Source organism: Rana temporaria, chromosome 3 (assembly GCF_905171775.1).
Source record: "Rana temporaria chromosome 3, aRanTem1.1, whole genome shotgun sequence".
In the NCBI taxonomy this organism is placed as follows: Eukaryota; Metazoa; Chordata; class Amphibia; order Anura; family Ranidae; genus Rana; species Rana temporaria.
Genome location: NC_053491.1, coordinates 210,061,716 through 210,081,579, shown reverse-complemented (window position 1 = coordinate 210,081,579; position 19,864 = coordinate 210,061,716). Strand labels below are relative to the sequence as shown.

General features: G+C 38.5%; 1 protein-coding gene across 1 annotated transcript in view; it reads right to left on the bottom strand.

Annotated features, from left to right (window-relative positions):
* LOC120930414 (ankyrin-repeat domain containing transcription coregulator asaA-like) overlaps positions 1 to 19,288 on the bottom strand; it is a 40,855-nt gene extending 21,567 nt beyond the window's left edge. The window contains exons 1-2 of the mRNA XM_040341602.1: positions 19,027 to 19,288; positions 386 to 435 (exon numbers count right to left, since the gene is read on the bottom strand). Coding sequence (XP_040197536.1) covers positions 386 to 405 — 20 coding nt within the window. The 5' untranslated portion in view covers positions 406 to 435; positions 19,027 to 19,288. The remainder of the gene's footprint in view (positions 1 to 385; positions 436 to 19,026) is intronic.
* Between the last annotated feature and the right edge of the window lie 576 nt (positions 19,289 to 19,864).

Below are 19,864 nucleotides of genomic sequence, written 5' to 3'. Positions count from 1 at the left end.
AGCTAATGTGAAAGTGGATTTTTGGGTGAACCTCCGCTTTAAGTCTAAAAAAATAAATGATAATCAGAATTTTCTAAATATTTAGGAAGATTTGTATTGATTTTTAATTTTACAAATGATATTGAAGAACAATGCATATTTATTTTAAAAGAAGCTAAGCCCTTTTTTCCTAGTTCAGAGATGCTCGGATGTGACATGCCCAAGAAAAGTTTCTGTACACTAAGCCAATATTCAAATTTCTGAAAATATGTTTAGCATTTATAAAGTTTAGAACACCATAAAACAATGTTTGATTTCACAGAATGGGTCATACTGAAGGTTTTCTGAAAGTTGTCTATTTAGATACAAATACTGCTTAGCTTTGTTAGGCATTTTAAATACTTACAGAGAATTTGCCTTCAGCATCTTGTTATTTGATTTACTTTCCAAAAAAATCTAAGAAGAACAAAATCAAATTTAAGACAATGTGAACATGCTGATGAAAATAAAACACATTCCATGGAATTCAAAAAGAGTCTTGTAGACACTCTTTAGAATCCTGTTGAGTTTCACATCACAATTATCAGTGCTTGTCACAGATTAATGTACTTGTCAGTAACAGGTACACAAATCTGTCTAATCGGGAACAGCACTAAGGTTGGAGTGTTAATTCTGGACACTTTTTCCTTAGTGCGTATCAGCGATACTGAGAAACCTACCTGGCCACTGCACCTGTCACACAAACAGGCACATGGTTGAAGAGGGCCAGATTCATGTAGATTTGCGGCGGCGTATCGTATCCCGTTTACGTTACGCCCCTGCAAGTTTCCAGCGTAAGTGCTTGATTCACAAAGCACTTGCGTGTAAACTTTTGGCGGCGTAGCGTAAAGCCGTCCGGCGCAAGCCCGCCTAATTCAAATGGGGCGTGTACCATTTAAATTAGGCACGTTCCCGCGCCAAACGTACTGCGCATGCTCCGTTTGGAAATTTCCCGCCATGCTTTGCGCGAAATTATGGCGCCCCGACGTGTTTTTTGAACGGCGACGTGTGTAACGTACTTTCGTATTCCCGGACGTCTTACGCGAAAAAATTTTTTTTTTAATTCGACGCGGGAACGACGCCATACTTTAACATGGATGGTGTAATTTTACACCATCTAAATAGCACACTTAACTTTACGATGGGAAAAAAACGACGTAAGAGAATGCCACGAACGCTCGTACCTTCGTGGATCGCCGTACGCGCGTACCTTCGTGAAACGGCCTAATTTGCATACCCGACGCTGGAAAACGACGCGAACTCCACCCAGCGGCCGCCGGAGAATTACACCTACGATCCGAAGGCGTACAAAGCCATACGCCTGTCGGATCTATGCCAAAAGCTGTCGTATCTTGGTTTGAGGATTCCAAATCAAGATACGCCGGCGTATCAGTAGATACGCTGGCGGATTTCTGCTGTGAATCTGGCCCAGAGTTTTTATGTGGGATGGGACGATTGATGATAGGAAACTTTGAGAGACTAGTTCCCCCTTGACGTTCGCCTTGCTTATGATTGAAATAGATGGCGGTGGACAGATTTCATAACCACTATTCAGACCAATAACAGCTATGAAATCTGTCGATTGCCATTAACTGTCCTAGACAAAGCAGACCTGATGGGGAACTACTCTATCAGCATTCCCCTTCAGATCTGCCTTTCTGCCATGAGATGAACATGGATGGATTTCATAGCCACTATTTAGTCCAAAAGCATTTATGAAGTCCCCCCACTCCATCCACTGGTACTTACAAGAAAGGTGGAACTGATATGGAACTAGTCCCTGAACATCCCATTAGGATGTACCAGCTGACAGTGTTCAGCCTGCATCATTGGTTGCTAGGACACTGGCAACCTGCAACTTAGCAACCAATGAAGTAAATACAAAATACATTATTAAAGTTAAACACTCCCTCCTCTTCTCTATTTTTGTGCATTTTTATTGACATCATCATTTTAATAAACCTTTGTAGTAGTATCTTGGAATGTACTAAATTAAAATACTGCATACAATTTTATAGGTTCTCATTTTTTGAGCGTACAGGGTTTGTAGAAACTTTCAGGATCTTAAGCAGTTGTCTGATATAAATTTTCATTGAATTTTTAGCACAATGTCAACTCTTTAGCATAGATTGAATATTAGTTAACCCCTGATGATGCTGCAAATTTTAGCGGTGAAACATGCTGGGTTAATTGTTGGTCATTTTGGCTTGATGCTTGTTTTCAGTTTGAAAGGTGACTTTATGTGTTTTATAATATCTGGTGGAATGGTACAGAAATAATCCCTACTGAAAATAGGGCAGAGTAGCCATAAGGAAAGGAGCTTGTCTGACGGATCTATATTAAATATGGAGCCAATGTGAAATAGAATTTGGAGAAAAATAGCTGAATCAATCCCTAGAAAAAATAGGGCAGAATGGCCATGGGGAAACATGTTTGTTTGTTTGATCTTTATTAGAAACGAGGAAAGATCATTTTGAAATAGGACAGGGCACAATGAAAAAGAGTCACCTTCTAAAAAAGTTACACTGTTCATAAAAAAAAAGTTTTAAACGTTTTATATTGAGGTAATTGTAGCCGTATTGGTGCATTTGCAAAAAAAAAACAGTTGAGTACGGTTTTTAATACTTTTTTAGTTGATAACATCCAAATTTTCAGGACAAGCTTATTGTTCATAATAAAACAAAAGCTACTCTGATATGTAGAGACATGCATAGAGGTAATGCATGTTATACCTTTTACGAAAAAATAAAAAAGTAAATAAAGTCAGGAACTTAAACATATTCAACAAAAAAAAGGGAATACCAAAGGGAATACTAGGTGCAGTAAATATAACAACCAGTAAGAATCAATTCTGTAAGTTATCGGTGTAAATTCTGAATAGATGGTATAGGTTACTAGACATTGCACTGTTTTATTGACTAAGTCTGTTTGCAATATGTGTTTTACTGGTGCATCCTAGCCATATTCTTTCATTTACAATAGTCATAATTGTCCATGAGATGAAAAAAAGGGTCTTGTTGACAGGACACCTTGCCTTTAACCACTTAAGGACCGCTTACTTTATTTTTATTTTTTTTTGCATTTTAGTCTAAATATGAGATCTGAGGTCTTTTTGACCCCAGATCTCATATTTAAGAGGACCTGTCATGCTTTTTTCTATTACAAGGGATGTTTACATTCCTTGTAATAGGAATAAAAGTGATCCATTTTTTTTTTTGTGTAAAAATTTATAAAATAAATAAAAATAAATAAGAAAACAAAACAAAAAATGTTTTAAAGTGCCCCGTCCCGACGAGCTCGCGTGCAGAAGCAAACACATATTTGAGTAGCACCCGCATATGAAAACGGTGTTCAAACCACACAAGTGAGGTATCACCGCGATCGTTAGAGCGAGAGCAATAATTCTAGCCTTAGACCTTCTCTGTAGCTCAAAAGATGCAACCTATAGAATTTTTTTAAACGTTGCCTATGGAGATATTTAAGGGTAAAAGTTTGACGCCATTCCACGAGCGGGCGCAATTTTGAAGCGTGACATGTTGGGTATCATTTTACTCGGCATAACATTATCTTTCACAGTATATAAAAAAATAGGGCTAACTTTACTGTTGTCTTACTTTTTAATACAAAAATGTTTTCCCCCCAAAAAGTGCGCTTGCAAGACCGCTGCGCAAATACGGTGTGACAAGTATTGCAATGACCGCCATTTTATTCCCTAGGGTGTTAGAAAAATATATATATAATGTTTGGGGGTTTTAAGTAATTTTATAGCAAAAATAAATGTTTTAATCTTGTAAAAGCCAAATCTGAAAAACAGGCTTGGTCCTTAAGTGGTTAACGTGTTACTAAACCCACAACAGTAAAATCAGTCTGTATATGCAGTAAAGCATGCTTGGTATACTCAATGTGGAACCGAAGGGGTTAATCCTGTGTGTTGTGTTTTACCCTGTCATCTCCAATCCTCCCCTTCTTTTACTGTCCACAATCCATCTGCTGATAGAACAGAGCCCTAGAGGCACTCTGCACATGCTCAGTTTGGTGTGTATTCCCAAAGATTTTTATTTTTTTCCTTGGAAGGGTGCATATGATCAGCACAGGGTCAATCAGCACTGTGCAAACAGAGGGTCAGGGGTCCTACAGCCTCATAGGACGGTCAGAGAAGAATGAAAACTCATCCTACAATCTTTAACCAGTGCTCGGTCAGAGACTGAAAGCAACAAGACTATATACTATACTATATACTGCTGATGATAAAAGGTATTTATCAGTTTATATTTACTCAAATAATTAGTGGGAATGCTTTAATAAGCATTCCCAGTATTGATATTCGTTTTTTATTATTCTTCTTAATTAGTGGGAATGCTTTAATAAGCATTCCCAGTATTGATATTCGTTTTTTATTATTGGTGGGAATGCTTTAATAAGCATTCCCAGTATTGATATTCGTTTTTTAATATTAGTGGGAATGCTTTAATAAGCATTCCCAGTATTGATATTCGTTTTTTATTATTAGTGGGAATGCTTTAATAAGCATTCCCAGTATTGATATTCGTTTTTTATTATTCTTAATTTTAATTTTAATTTTATTATTCCGTACGTTTTTTGGCTCAGCGTAACTTCTGCATACTTTCAGCTATTGAGACCATTTTTCCTGCTTCAAAACACACGTTCTGCCAAAAGTTTCAGCTCCTTCATACTTTCACTTACAGACACCAAACAAACTTTAAAGCGGTCACAAAATATTCAGCTATCCAAACATGACTTTTCAGATTGATATCTTATACGGTTTTTGTGAAAACGCAATTTACGTTTAGTGATTTTTTCAGAAAATGGAATCGGTTATAATGTAACCCTATGGAAGGGATTTAGAGTGTGTCATGTGACCTTTACAGTGGAGATCTTTGAAAACAAAAATTATCTTTAAAAAAAGGGCGAACAAATTGCTCTCACGCCCACAAGATCTACTTGTCATACACAATTTATATATCAAAACGTAGGTATGCTTGTCTGGTTTCAGGCAATGTGATCAGTTTTGTGATACGTATTTTAGTTTTAGTTCCAGGAGCTTCTAAAGGACAAGAGCGACAAAACCACTCTCATTGACCGTCATGTTAAAAATTTTTAAAATTTTCCTGCAAAACACACAAAGACGCTCTTTTCTAAATCGCTGGCATGGCCACAATTTTAAGTTTATCAACATAAATTTCATATCGATGCGTTCACAAGGGCCGTGTCTTTCAAACGTTGAAGTCGCTGTATCGATCGCATGTACGGTTGTGGATTTATTACGTTTTGTTTGAAGGCGTAATTCATGTATTGGTCTGTGAATTAAAAGGCGTTTGTAATGGAATTTCTTTCCATAAATAGCTTTCTACCTCAGTGCAATATTCCTCCTCACTGACCTGGGGGAGGGGAAACCTCTTGAGGGGGGAGGGGCGACCAGGAAGTCAGCATACTCTCTACTTTGCAGATAGAGAAAGGAGCTGTGTGTCCTAAAGATAGTGTAGTGGTTATGGTGAATGGCTTTGGTGCGGGCTCAGCAATTCAGCATTCCCACTCGCATTTTCCTCAGGGAATGCATTTTCTAGTTCCGTACGTTTTTTGGCTCTGCGTAACTTCTGCATACTTTGAGCTATTGAGACCATTCAACTATTAAAATGTTCGTCTCGTTCAGCTAACGATGGGACTTCTTCAAGTTTTTTTGTACTATTTATACTTTTTAAAATATTAAGCTTTTAGACACTTTTTTTTAACATTGAAGTCAATGAGAACATGCTTTTTACCGCTTCAAAACACACGTTCTGCCAAAAGTTTCAGCTCCTTCATACTTTCACTTACAGACACCAAACAAACTTTAAAGCGGTCACAAAATATTCAGCTATCCAAACATGACTTTGGAGCTGAAATAGTAAGAGAGAGGGAGAGAGAGAGAGGGCTGCAATGGTGGGAGAGAGGAGGGCTGCAATGGTGGGAGAGAGAGGGGTCTGAAATGGTGGGAGAGGGGGGCTGCAATGGTGGGAGAGTGAGAGGGGGGCTGCAATGGTGGGAAGGAGAGAGGGCTGCAATGGTGGGAGGGAGAGAGGGGGGCTGCAATGGTGGGAGAGAGAGAGAGAGAGAGGGGGCTGCAATGGTGAGAGGGGGCCTGCAATGGTGGGGGGAGAGAGAGGGGGGCTGAAATAATGGGGGAGAGAGAGGGGTTGCAATGGTGGGGGAGAGAGAGAGGGGGAGCTACAATGGTGGGGGAAAGAGGGGGGGCTGCAATTGTGGGAGGAGAGAGAGAGGGGGGGCTGCAATGGTGGGGGGAGAGAGAGAGAGAGAGGGGCTGCAATGGTGGGGGAGAGAGGGGGGCTGAAATGGTGGGGGAGAGAGAGACAGGGGGCTGCAATGGTGGGTGGGAGGGAGAGAGGGGGGCTGCAGTGGGGCACTTTTTTTTTTTATGTAATCTTTATATATCTAAGATATTTGCAGATAACAAACAGAATAACATGAGACAGGACAAAAAAAAGTAAGGCCACAATGCATGGGAAATCTATCGCCAGGTACACACAATCTGCAAAGTAGGAAAGGCCTAGGAATATTGCGGGGTGCAGTGGCGGAACTACCGCCATAGCGACCCATGCGGGCGCTATGGGGCCCGCAGCCGAGTGGGGCCCGGTGAGGATGAAGAGCCCCGCCATTTCGTTCCGCCCGCTCCACTCCCCCTGCATTTATGTGTGACAAATAATTGTTTGTGATCCTTGCCGCCGCGCAGTCCTGTGGAGGAAGAGGAGGCGGAGCTGGGAGGTTGTCACAACCTCGATCATCCAATTGTTTGGTCAGTAGGTGGTGTGCTCCTCCCCTTCTCCCGCGCTCTGCGAATCTCCTAACAGCTGTACCATGTGCAGAGCGCGGGTAATGCGGTCCCAGGAGCTCATTGACCTCACCCAGGATGGACGTTGGCCATAGTGAAGAAGACAGACCTGCCACTGTGATGCCACCTGCCAGAGCAGCGCGATCATCGGCGAGGTACTGTGCATGATGGTCCGCTGCCTGAAACTGCTTGTGATGACCTCACACACAGCCCAAATGCCTAATGCCACCTACTGTCTCCTGTCATCATCATGCTTCCTGTCATCCCCCTGTTCCTGGAATCCCTTTAGATTGATATCTTTTACGGTTTTTGTGAAAACGCAATTTACGTTTAGTGATATTTTATCGGTTATAATGTAATCCTATGGAGCAGGTTTAGAGTGTGTCATGTGACCTTTAGAGTGCAGATCATCCACAAAAAATATTATCTTTAAAAAAAGGGGGAACAAATTGCTCTCACGCCCACAAGATCTACTTGTCATACACAATTTATATATCAAAACGTAGGTATGCTTGTCTGGTTTCAGGCAATGTGATCAGTTTTGTGATACGTATTTTAGTTTTAGTTCCAGGAGCTTCTAAAGGACAAGAGTCATGTTAAAAAGTCTAAAAAATGTTTCTGCAAAACACACAAAGACGCTCTTTTCTAAATCGCTGACATGGCCACATTTTTAAGTTTATCAACATAAATTTCATATCGATGCGTTCATAAGGGCCGTGTCTTTCAAACGGTGAAGTCGCTGTATCGATCGCATGTACGGTTGTGGATTTATTACGTTTTGTTTGAAGGCTTCGATAACTGATTTTGTGTGTGGATGAAAGCGTTTCTAATGGTATTTTGATTCCCTAAATAGCTTTCTTTACCTCAGTGCAGTCCTCCTCCCCCACCTCATGTGGAGAAAGCCTCTTGAGGGGGGAGGGGCGACCAGTCAAGTCAGGACACTCTCTATATTGCAGATAGAGAAAGGAGCTGTGTGATATTAGGCTTTATAAGTACTGAAGGAACACTGCTTGTATGTCCTAAATATACTGTAGTGGTTATGGTGAATGGCTTTGGTGCGGGCTCAGCAATTCAGCATTCCCACTCGCATTTTCCTCAGGAAATGCATTGTCTAGTTCTTAATTAGTGGGAATGCTTTAATAAGCATTCCCAGTATTGATATTTAGTGGGAATGCTTTAATAAGCATTCCCAGTATTGATATTCGTTTTTTATTATTAGTGGGAATGCTTTAATAAGCATTCCCAGTATTGATATTCGTTTTTTATTATTAGTGGGAATGCTTTAATAAGCATTCCCAGTATTGATATTCGTTTTTTATTATTAGTGGGAATGCTTTAATAAGCATTCCCAGTATTGATATTCGTTTTTTATTATTCTTCTTCTTAATTTTAATTTTATTCCGTACGTTTTTTTGCTCTGCGTAACTTCTGCATACTTTCAGCTATTGAGACCATTTAACTTTTAAAATGTTCGTCTCATTCAGCTAACGATGGGACTTCTTCAAGTTTTTTTGTACTATTTATACTTTTTAAAATATTAAGCTTTTAGACACTTTTTTTAACATTGAAGTCAATGAGAACATCCTTTTTCCTGCTTCAAAACACACGTTCTGCCAAAAGTTTCAGCTCCTTCATACTTTCACTTACAGACACCAAACAAACTTTAAAGCGGTCACAAAATATTCAGCTATCCAAACATGACTTTTCATATTGATATCTTTTACGGTTTTTGTGAAAACGCAATTTACGTTTAGCGATTTTTTCAGAAAATGGAATCGGTTATAATGTAACCCTATGGAAGGGATTTAGAGTGTGTCATGTGACCTTTACAGTGGAGATCTTTGAAAACAAAAATTATCTTTAAAAAAAGGGCGAACAAATTGCTCTCACGCCCACAAGATCTACTTGTCATACACAATTTATATATCAAAACGTAGGTATGCTTGTCTGGTTTCAGGCAATGTGATCAGTTTTGTGATACGTATTTTAGTTTTAGTTCCAGGAGCTTCTAAAGGACAAGAGCGACAAAACCACTCTCATTGACCGTCATGTTAAAAAGTCAAAAAAAAATTCCTGCAAAACACACAAAGACGCTCTTTTCTAAATCGCTGACATGGCCACATTTTTAAGTTTATCAACATAAATTTCATATCGATGCGTTCACAAAAGCCTTGTGTTTCAAATGGTGTAGTCGCTGTATCGATCGCATGTACGGTTGTGGATTTATTACGTTTTGTTTGAAGGCTATGATAACTGATTTTGCGTGTGGATGAAAGCGTTTCTAATGGTATTTTGATTCCCTAAATAGCTTTCCTTACCTCAGTGCAGTCCTCCTCCCCCACCTCATGTGGAGAAAGCCTCTTGAGGGGGGAGGGGGGAGGGGCGACCAGGCAAGTCAGGACACTCTCTATATTGCAGATAGAGAAAGGAGCTGTGTGATATTAGGCTTTATAAGTACTGAAGGAACACTGCTTGTATGTCCTAAATATACTGTAGTGGTTATGGTGAATGTCTTTGGTGCGGGCTCAGCAATTCAGCATTCCCACTCGCATTTTCCTCAGGAAATGCATTGTCTAGTTCTTAATTAGTGGGAATGCTTTAATAAGCATTCCCAGTATTGATATTCGTTTTTTATTAGTGGGAATGCTTTAATAAGCATTCCCAGTATTGATATTTGTTTTTTATTATTAGTGGGAATGCTTTAATAAGCATTCCCAGTATTGATATTCGTTTTTTAGTGGGAATGCTTTAATAAGCATTCCCAGTATTGATATTCGTTTTTTATTATTCTTCTTCTTAATTTTATTCCGTACGTTTTTTGGCTCTGCGTAACTTCTGCATACTTTCAGCTATTGAGACCATTTAACTTTTAAAATGTTCGTCTCATTCAGCTAACGATGGGACTTCTTCAAGTTTTTTTGTACTATTTATACTTTTTAAAATATTAAGCTTTTAGACACTTTTTTTTAACATTGAAGTCAATGAGAACATCCTTTTTCCTGCTTCAAAACACACGTTCTGCCAAAAGTTTCAGCTCCTTCATACTTTCACTTACAGACACCAAACAAACTTTAAAGCGGTCACAAAATATTCAGCTATCCAAACATGACTTTTTAGATTGATATCTTATACGGTTTTTGTGAAAACGCAATTTACGTTTAGTGATTTTTTTATCGGTTATAATGTAATCCTATGGAGCAGGTTTAGAGTGTGTCATGTGACCTTTAGAGTGGAGATCTTTGAAAACAAAAATTATCTTTAAAAAAAGGGCGAACAAATTGCTCTCACGCCCACAAGATCTACTTGTCATACACAATTTATATATCAAAACGTAGGTATGCTTGTCTGGTTTCAGGCAATGTGATCAGTTTTGTGATACGTATTTTAGTTTTAGTTCCAGGAGCTTCTAAAGGACAAGAGTGACAAAACCACTCTCATTGACCGTCCATGTTAAAAATTTAAAACATTTTCCTGCAAAACACACAAAGACGCTCTTTTCTAAATCGCTGGCATGGCCACAATTTTAAGTTTATCAACATAAATTTCATATCGATGCGTTCACAAGGGCCGTGTCTTTCAAACGGTGAAGTCGCTGTATCGATCGCATGTACGGTTGTGGATTTATTACGTTTTGTTTGGAGGCGTAATTAATGTATTGGTCTGTGAATTAAAAGGCGTTTGTAATGGAATTTCTTTCCATAAATAGCTTTCCTTACCTCAGGGCAATATTCCTCCTCACTGACCTGGGGGGGAGGGGAAACCTCTTGAGGGGGGAGGGGCGACCAGGAAGTCAGGATACTCTCTACTTTGCAGATAGAGAAAGGAGCTGTGTGTCCTAAAGATAGTGTAGTGGTTATGGTGAATGGCTTTGGTGCGGGCTCAGCAATTCAGCATTCCCACTCGCATTTTCCTCAGGGAATGCATTTTCTAGTTATTATTCTTCTTCTTAATTTTATTCCGTACGTTTTTTGGCTCTGCGTAACTTCTGCATACTTTCAGCTATTGAGACCATTTAACTTTTAAAATGTTCGTCTCATTCAGCTAACGATGGGACTTCTTCAAGTTTTTTTGTACTATTTATACTTTTTAAAATATTAAGCTTTTAGACACTTTTTTTTAACATTGAAGTCAATGAGAACATCCTTTTTCCTGCTTCAAAACACACGTTCTGCCAAAAGTTTCAGCTCCTTCATACTTTCACTTACAGACACCAAACAAACTTTAAAGCGGTCACAAAATATTCAGCTATCCAAACATGACTTTTTAGATTGATATCTTATACGGTTTTTGTGAAAACGCAATTTACGTTTAGTGATTTTTTTATCGGTTATAATGTAATCCTATGGAGCAGGTTTAGAGTGTGTCATGTGACCTTTAGAGTGGAGATCTTTGAAAACAAAAATTATCTTTAAAAAAAGGGCGAACAAATTGCTCTCACGCCCACAAGATCTACTTGTCATACACAATTTATATATCAAAACGTAGGTATGCTTGTCTGGTTTCAGGCAATGTGATCAGTTTTGTGATACGTATTTTAGTTTTAGTTCCAGGAGCTTCTAAAGGACAAGAGTGACAAAACCACTCTCATTGACCGTCCATGTTAAAAATTTAAAAATTTTTCCTGCAAAACACACAAAGACGCTCTTTTCTAAATCGCTGGCATGGCCACAATTTTAAGTTTATCAACATAAATTTCATATCGATGCGTTCACAAGGGCCGTGTCTTTCAAACGGTGAAGTCGCTGTATCGATCGCATGTACGGTTGTGGATTTATTACGTTTTGTTTGGAGGCGTAATTAATGTATTGGTCTGTGAATTAAAAGGCGTTTGTAATGGAATTTCTTTCCATAAATAGCTTTCTACCTCAGTGCAATATTCCTCCTCACTGACCTGGGGGGAGGGGAAACCTCTTGAGGGGGGAGGGGCGACCAGGAAGTCAGCATACTCTCTACTTTGCAGATAGAGAAAGGAGCTGTGTGTCCTAAAGATAGTGTAGTGGTTATGGTGAATGGCTTTGGTGCGGGCTCAGCAATTCAGCATTCCCACTCGCATTTTCCTCAGGGAATGCATTTTCTAGTTCTTCTTCTTAATTTTAATTTTAATTTTATTATTCCGTACGTTTTTTGGCTCTGCGTAACTTCTGCATACTTTCAGCTATTGAGACCATTCAACTTTTAAAATGTTCATCTCGTTCAGCTAACGATGGGACTTCTTCAAGTTTTTTTGTACTATTTATACTTTTTAAAATATTAAGCTTTTAGACACTTTTTTTTAACATTGAAGTCAATGAGAACATCCTTTTTCCTGCTTCAAAACACACGTTCTGCCAAAAGTTTCAGCTCCTTCATACTTTCACTTACAGACACCAAACAAACTTTAAAGCGGTCACAAAATATTCAGCTATCCAAACATGACTTTTCAGATTGATATCTTTTACAGTTTTTGTGAAAACGCAATTTACGTTTAGCGATTTTTTCAGAAAATGGAATCGGTTATAATGTAACCCTATGGAAGGGATTTAGAGTGTGTCATGTGACCTTTACAGTGGAGATCTTTGAAAACAAAAATTATCTTTAAAAAAAGGGCGAACAAATTGCTCTCACGCCCACAAGATCTACTTGTCATACACAATTTATATATCAAAACGTAGGTATGCTTGTCTGGTTTCAGGCAATGTGATCAGTTTTGTGATACGTATTTTAGTTTTAGTTCCAGGAGCTTCTAAAGGACAAGAGCGACAAAACCACTCTCATTGACCGTCATGTTAAAAATGTTAAAAATTTTCCTGCAAAACACACAAAGACGCTCTTTTCTAAATCGCTGGCATGGCCACAATTTTAAGTTTATCAACATAAATTTCATATCGATGCGTTCACAAGGGCCGTGTCTTTCAAACGGTGAAGTCGCTGTATCGATCGCATGTACGGTTGTGGATTTATTACGTTTTGTTTGAAGGCGTAATTCATGTATTGGTCTGTGAATTAAAAAGCGTTTGTAATGGTAATTCTTTCCATAAATAGCTTTCCTTACCTCAGTGCAATATTCCTCCTCACTGACCTGGGGGGAGGGGAAACCTCTTGAGGGGGGAGGGGCGACCAGGAAGTCAGCATACTCTCTACTTTGCAGATAGAGAAAGGAGCTGTGTGTCCTAAAGATAGTGTAGTGGTTATGGTGAATGGCTTTGGCGCGGGCTCAGCAATTCAGCATTCCCACTCGCATTTTCCTCAGGGAATGCATTTTCTAGTTCTTCTTCTTAATTTTAATTTTAATTTTATTATTCCGTACGTTTTTTGGCTCTGCGTAACTTCTGCATACTTTCAGCTATTGAGACCATTCAACTTTTAAAATGTTCATCTCGTTCAGCTAACGATGGGACTTCTTCAAGTTTTTTTGTACTATTTATACTTTTTAAAATATTAAGCTTTTAGACACTTTTTTTAACATTGAAGTCAATGAGAACATCCTTTTTCCTGCTTCAAAACACACGTTCTGCCAAAAGTTTCAGCTCCTTCATACTTTCACTTACAGACACCAAACAAACTTTAAAGCGGTCACAAAATATTCAGCTATCCAAACATGACTTTTTAGATTGATATCTTATACGGTTTTTGTGAAAACGCAATTTACGTTTAGTGATTTTTTTACCGGTTATAATGTAATCCTATGGAGCAGGTTTAGAGTGTGTCATGTGACCTTTAGAGTGGAGATCTTTGAAAACAAAAATTATCTTTAAAAAAAGGGCGAACAAATTGCTCTCACGCCCACAAGATCTACTTGTCATACACAATTTATATATCAAAACGTAGGTATGCTTGTCTGGTTTCAGGCAATGTGATCAGTTTTGCGATAGGCATTTGACTTTTAGTTCCAGGAGCTTCTAAAGGACAAGTGCCTCAAACGCCCTCCCATTGACCGTCATGTTAAAAAGTCTAAAAAAAATTCCTGCAAAACACACAAAGACGCTCTTTTCTAAATCGCTGACATGGCCACATTTTTAAGTTTATCAACATAAATTTCATATCGATGCGTTCACAAAAGCCTTGTGTTTCAAATGGTGTAGTCGCTGTATCGATCGCATGTACGGTTGTGGATTTATTACGTTTTGTTTGAAGGCTACGATAACTGATTTTGCGTGTGGATGAAAGCGTTTCTAATGGTATTTTGATTCCCTAAATAGCTTTCCTTACCTCAGTGCAGTCCTCCTCCCCCACCTCATGTGGAGAAAGCCTCTTGAGGGGGGAGGGGGGAGGGGCGACCAGGCAAGTCAGGACACTCTCTATATTGCAGATAGAGAAAGGAGCTGTGTGATATTAGGCTTTATAAGTACTGAAGGAACACTGCTTGTATGTCCTAAATATACTGTAGTGGTTATGGTGAATGGCTTTGGTGCGGGCTCAGCAATTCAGCATTCCCACTCGCATTTTCCTCAGGAAATGCATTGTCTAGTTTTAATTTCATCCTTTATTCCGTACGTTTTTTGGCTCTGCGTAACTTCTGCATACTTTCAGCTATTGAGACCATTCAACTATTAAAATGTTCGTCTCGTTCAGCTAACGATGGGACTTCTTCAAGTTTTTTTGTACTATTTATACTTTTTAAAATATTAAGCTTTTAGACACTTTTTTTTAACATTGAAGTCAATGAGAACATGCTTTTTACCGCTTCAAAACACACGTTCTGCCAAAAGTTTCAGCTCCTTCATACTTTCACTTACAGACACCAAACATACTTTAAAGCGGTCACAAAATATTCGGCTATCCAAACATGACTTTACAGATTAATATCTTTTACGGTTTTTGTGAAAACGCAATTTACGTTTAGCGATTTTTTTCAGAAAATGGAATCGGTTGTAATGTAACCCTATGGAAGGGATTTAGAGTGTGTCATGTGACCTTTACAGTGGAGATCTTTGAAAACAAAAATTATCTTTAAAAAAAGGGCGAACAAATTGCTCTCACGCCCACAAGATCTACTTGTCATACACAATTTATATATCAAAACGTAGGTATGCTTGTCTGGTTTCAGGCAATGTGATCAGTTTTGTGATACGTATTTTTTTCTAAATCGCTGGCATGGCCACAATTTTAAGTTTATCAACATAAATTTCATATCGATGCGTTCACAAGGGCCGTGTCTTTCAAACGGTGAAGTCGCTGTATCGATCGCATGTACGGTTGTGGATTTATTACGTTTTGTTTGGAGGCGTAATTAATGTATTGGTCTGTGAATTAAAAGGCGTTTGTAATGGAATTTCTTTCCATAAATAGCTTTCTACCTCAGTGCAATATTCCTCCTCACTGACCTGGGGGGAGGGGAAACCTCTTGAGGGGGGAGGGGCGACCAGGAAGTCAGCATACTCTCTACTTTGCAGATAGAGAAAGGAGCTGTGTGTCCTAAAGATAGTGTAGTGGTTATGGTGAATGGCTTTGGTGCGGGCTCAGCAATTCAGCATTCCCACTCGCATTTTCCTCAGGGAATGCATTTTTAGTGGGAATGCTTTAATAAGCATTCCCAGTATTGATATTCGTTTTTTATTATTCTTAATTTTAATTTTATTCCGTACGTTTTTTGGCTCTGCGTAACTTCTGCATACTTTCAGCTATTGAGACCATTCAACTTTTAAAATGTTCATCTCGTTCAGCTAACGATGGGACTTCTTCAAGTTTTTTTGTACTATTTATACTTTTTAAAATATTAAGCTTTTAGACACTTTTTTTTAACATTGAAGTCAATGAGAACATCCTTTTACCTGCTTCAAAACACACGTTCTGCCAAAAGTTTCAGCTACTTCATACTTTCACTTACAGACACCAAACAAACTTTAAAGCGGTCACAAAATATTCAGCTATCCAAACATGACTTTTTAGATTGATATCTTTTACGGTTTTTGTGAAAACGCAATTTACGTTTAGTGATATTTTCAGAAAATGTAATCGGTTATAATGAATTCCTATGGAGCAGGTTTAGAGTGTGTCATGTGACCTTTAGAGTGCAGATCATTGAAAAATAAAATTATCTTTAAAAAAAGGGGGAACAAATTGCTCTCACGCCCACAAGATCTACTTGTCATACACAATTTATATATCAAAACGTAGCTATGCTTGTCTGGTTTCAGGCAATGTGATCAGTTTTGTGATACGTATTTTAGTTTTAGTTCCAGGAGCTTCTAAAGGACAACAGCCTGAAATCTTCTCTCATAGACTCTCATGTTAAAAAGTCTAAAAAATGTTTCTGCAAAACACACAACGACGCTCTTTTCTAAATCGCTGACATGGCCACATTTTTAAGTTTATCAACATAAATTTCATATCGATGCGTTCACAAGGGCCGTGTCTTTCAAACGGTGAAGTCGCTGTATCGATCGCATATACGGTTGTGGATTTATTAACTTTTGTTTGAAGGCGTAATTCATGTATTTGGTCTGTGAATTAAAAGGCGTTTGTAATGCTATTTCTTTCCATAAATAGCTTTCCTTACCTCAGGGCAATATTCCTCCTCACTGACCTGGGGGAGGGGGTGAAACCTCTTGAGGGGGGAGGGGCGACCAGGAAGTCAGGATACTCTCTACTTTGCAGATAGAGAAAGGAGCTGTGTGTCCTAAAGATAGTGTAGTGGTTATGGTGAATGGCTTTGGTGCGGGCTCAGCAATTCAGCATTCCCACTCGCATTTTCCTCAGGAAATGCATTTTCTAGTTCTTAATTTTAATTTTATCCTTTATTCCGTACGTTTTTTGGCTCTGCGTAACTTCTGCATACTTTCAGCTATTGAGACCATTCAACTTTTAAAATGTTCATCTCGTTCAGCTAACGATGGGACTTCTTCAAGTTTTTTTGTACTATTTATACTTTTTAAAATATTAAGCTTTTAGACACTTTTTTTAACATTGAAGTCAATGAGAACATCCTTTTTCCTGCTTCAAAACACACGTTCTGCCAAAAGTTTCAGCTCCTTCATACTTTCACTTACAGACACCAAACAAACTTTAAAGCGGTCACAAAATATTCGGCTATCCAAACATGACTTTTTAGATTGATATCTTTTACGGTTTTTGTGAAAACGCAATTTACGTTTGGTGAATTTTTCAGAAAATGTTATCGGTTACAATGTGTTTCTATGGAGCAGGTTTAGAGTGTGTCATGTGACCATTACAGCACAGATCATCCACAAAAAAAATTATCTTTAAAAAAGGGGGAACAAATTGCTCTCACGCCCACAAGATCTACTTGTCATACACAATTTATATATCAAAACGTAGCTATGCTTGTCTGGTTTCAGGCAATGTGATCAGTTTTGCTATAGGCATTTGACTTTTCGTTCCAGGAGCTTCTAAAAGACAAGTGCTTCCAACCCCACTCCCATTGACCGTCATGTTAAAAAGTCTAAAAAATGTTTCTGCAAAACACACAAAGACGTTCTTTTTTAAATCGCTGACATGGCCACATTTTTAAGTTTATCAACATAAATTTCATATCGATGCGTTCACAAAAGCCTTGTGTTTCAAACGGTGTAGTCGCTGTATCGATCGCATGTACGGTTGTGGATTTATTACGTTTTGTTTGAAGGCGTATTTCATGTATTTGGTCTGTAAATAAAAGGCGTTTGTAATGGAATTTCTTTCCATAAATAGCTTTCCTTACCTCAGTGCAATATTCCTCCTCACTGACCTGGGGGGAGGGGAAACCTCTTGAGGGGGGAGGGGCGACCAGGAAGTCAGCATACTCTCTACTTTGCAGATAGAGAAAGGAGCTGTGTGTCCTAAAGATAGTGTAGTGGTTATGGTGAATGGCTTTGGCGCGGGCTCAGCAATTCAGCATTCCCACTCGCATTTTCCTCACGAAATGCATTGTCTAGTTTTAATTTTATCCTTTATTCCGTACGTTTTTTGGCTCTGCGTAACTTCTGCATACTTTCAGCTATTGAGACCATTCAACTTTTAAAATGTTCGTCTCGTTCAGCTAACGATGGGACTTCTTCAAGTTTTTTTGTACTATTTATACTTTTTAAAATATTAAGCTTTTAGACACTTTTTTTAACATTGAAGTCAATGAGAACATCCTTTTTCCTGCTTCAAAACACACGTTCTGCCAAAAGTTTCAGCTCCTTCATACTTTCACTTACAGACACCAAACAAACTTTAAAGCGGTCACAAAATATTCAGCTATCCAAACATGACTTTTTAGATTGATATCTTTTACGGTTTTTGTGAAAACGCAATTTACGTTTAGTGATTTTTTTATCGGTTATAATGTAATCCTATGGAGCAGGTTTAGAGTGTGTCATGTGACCTTTAGAGTGGAGATCATCCACAAAAAATATTATCTTTAAAAAAAGGGGGAACAAATTGCTCTCACGCCCACAAGATCTACTTGTCATACACAATTTATATATCAAAACGTAGCTATGCTTGTCTGGTTTCAGGCAATGTGATCAGTTTTGTGATACATATTTTAGTTTTAGTTCCTGGAGCTTCTAAAGGACAACAGCCTGAAATCTTTTCTCATAGACTCTCATGTTAAAAAGTCTAAAAAATGTTTCTGCAAAACACACAACGACGCTCTTTTCTAAATCGCTGACATGGCCACATTTTTAAGTTTATCAACATAAATTTCATATCGATGCGTTCACAAGGGCCGTGTCTTTCAAACGGTGAAGTCGCTGTATCGATCGCATATACGGTTGTGGATTTATTAACTTTTGTTTGAAGGCGTAATTCATGTATTTGGTCTGTGAATAAAAGGCGTTTGTAATGGTATTTCTTTCCATAAATAGCTTTCCTTACCTCAGGGCAATATTCCTCCTCACTGACCTGGGGGAGGGGGGGAAACCTCTTGAGGGGGGAGGGGCGACCAGGAAGTCAGGATACTCTCTACTTTGCAGATAGAGAAAGGAGCTGTGTGTCCTAAAGATAGTGTAGTGGTTATGGTGAATGGCTTTGGTGCGGGCTCAGCAATTCAGCATTCCCACTCGCATTTTCCTCAGGAAATGCATTTTCTAGTTGCATGTTAATTTCCATGTTCTGTGTACTGTGGGAGACCAGATATAGTGAATGCAGTGTCCTAAGATTTATAACACTTTAAAGGATGTCTTATCAACAAGATCCTAAAAAAGACACACATACAATTTATAAGCACACACATTTAATCTGCATCATAGAATTACCTTATAGTTAGGGTAATTCTCTGGGTTAACTTCAACAACTTCTATCGGAGGTAAATTCAGCTGTTTACGCGTATTTACTAAAAAAGAAAATAATTAACTTTAGCAGTAATATAATTAACAAACATGCCACAGTAAAGCAGTATTAAACCCAGATGCAAGAATTTATTATATGGCAGCTTACCAACTCATACGATGGCTGTATTAGTTAATTTTTTAAGGCTTTCTTCAAGTTCTCCAGCAGAATGTATCAGTTTACATGGATGCAACAACCCACTTAACACTAACAGGGGTGCTTAAAATGATCAGTTTTTTGTTTATTCATGCAAACCTTTATCCCAAAAAGGTAAAAAAAATGTTTGCTGAAACTGATTATAAAGTGTAAATTGGAGTTTGGCTTCAATTTGTTAGTGTATCCAAATCTTGTAATCAGCAGATTATTCAGCACACTACTCTCTTCCTAGACTGACAATGCTGCTGTCTTCCATGCCTCCTGTGCTCATTCATTCAGAGGTGTGTCTCACTAATACAGGAGGTGTTAAGCCGCGGACACACAATCAGTCCATTCGATGAGAACGGTCTGATGGACCGTTTTCAAAAGTTAACCGATGAAGCTGTCTGATGGTCCGGTGTGCCTACATACCATCGGTTAAAAAAACGATCGTGTCAGAATGCGGTGACGTAAAACACAACGGCGTTCAATGCTTCCAAGCATGCATCGACTTGATTCTGAGCATGCGTGGATTTTTAACCAATGGTTATGCCTACTAACGATTGGTTTTGACCTATCGGTTAAGAATCCATCGGTTAAATTTAAAGCAAATTGGCTTTTTTTTAACCA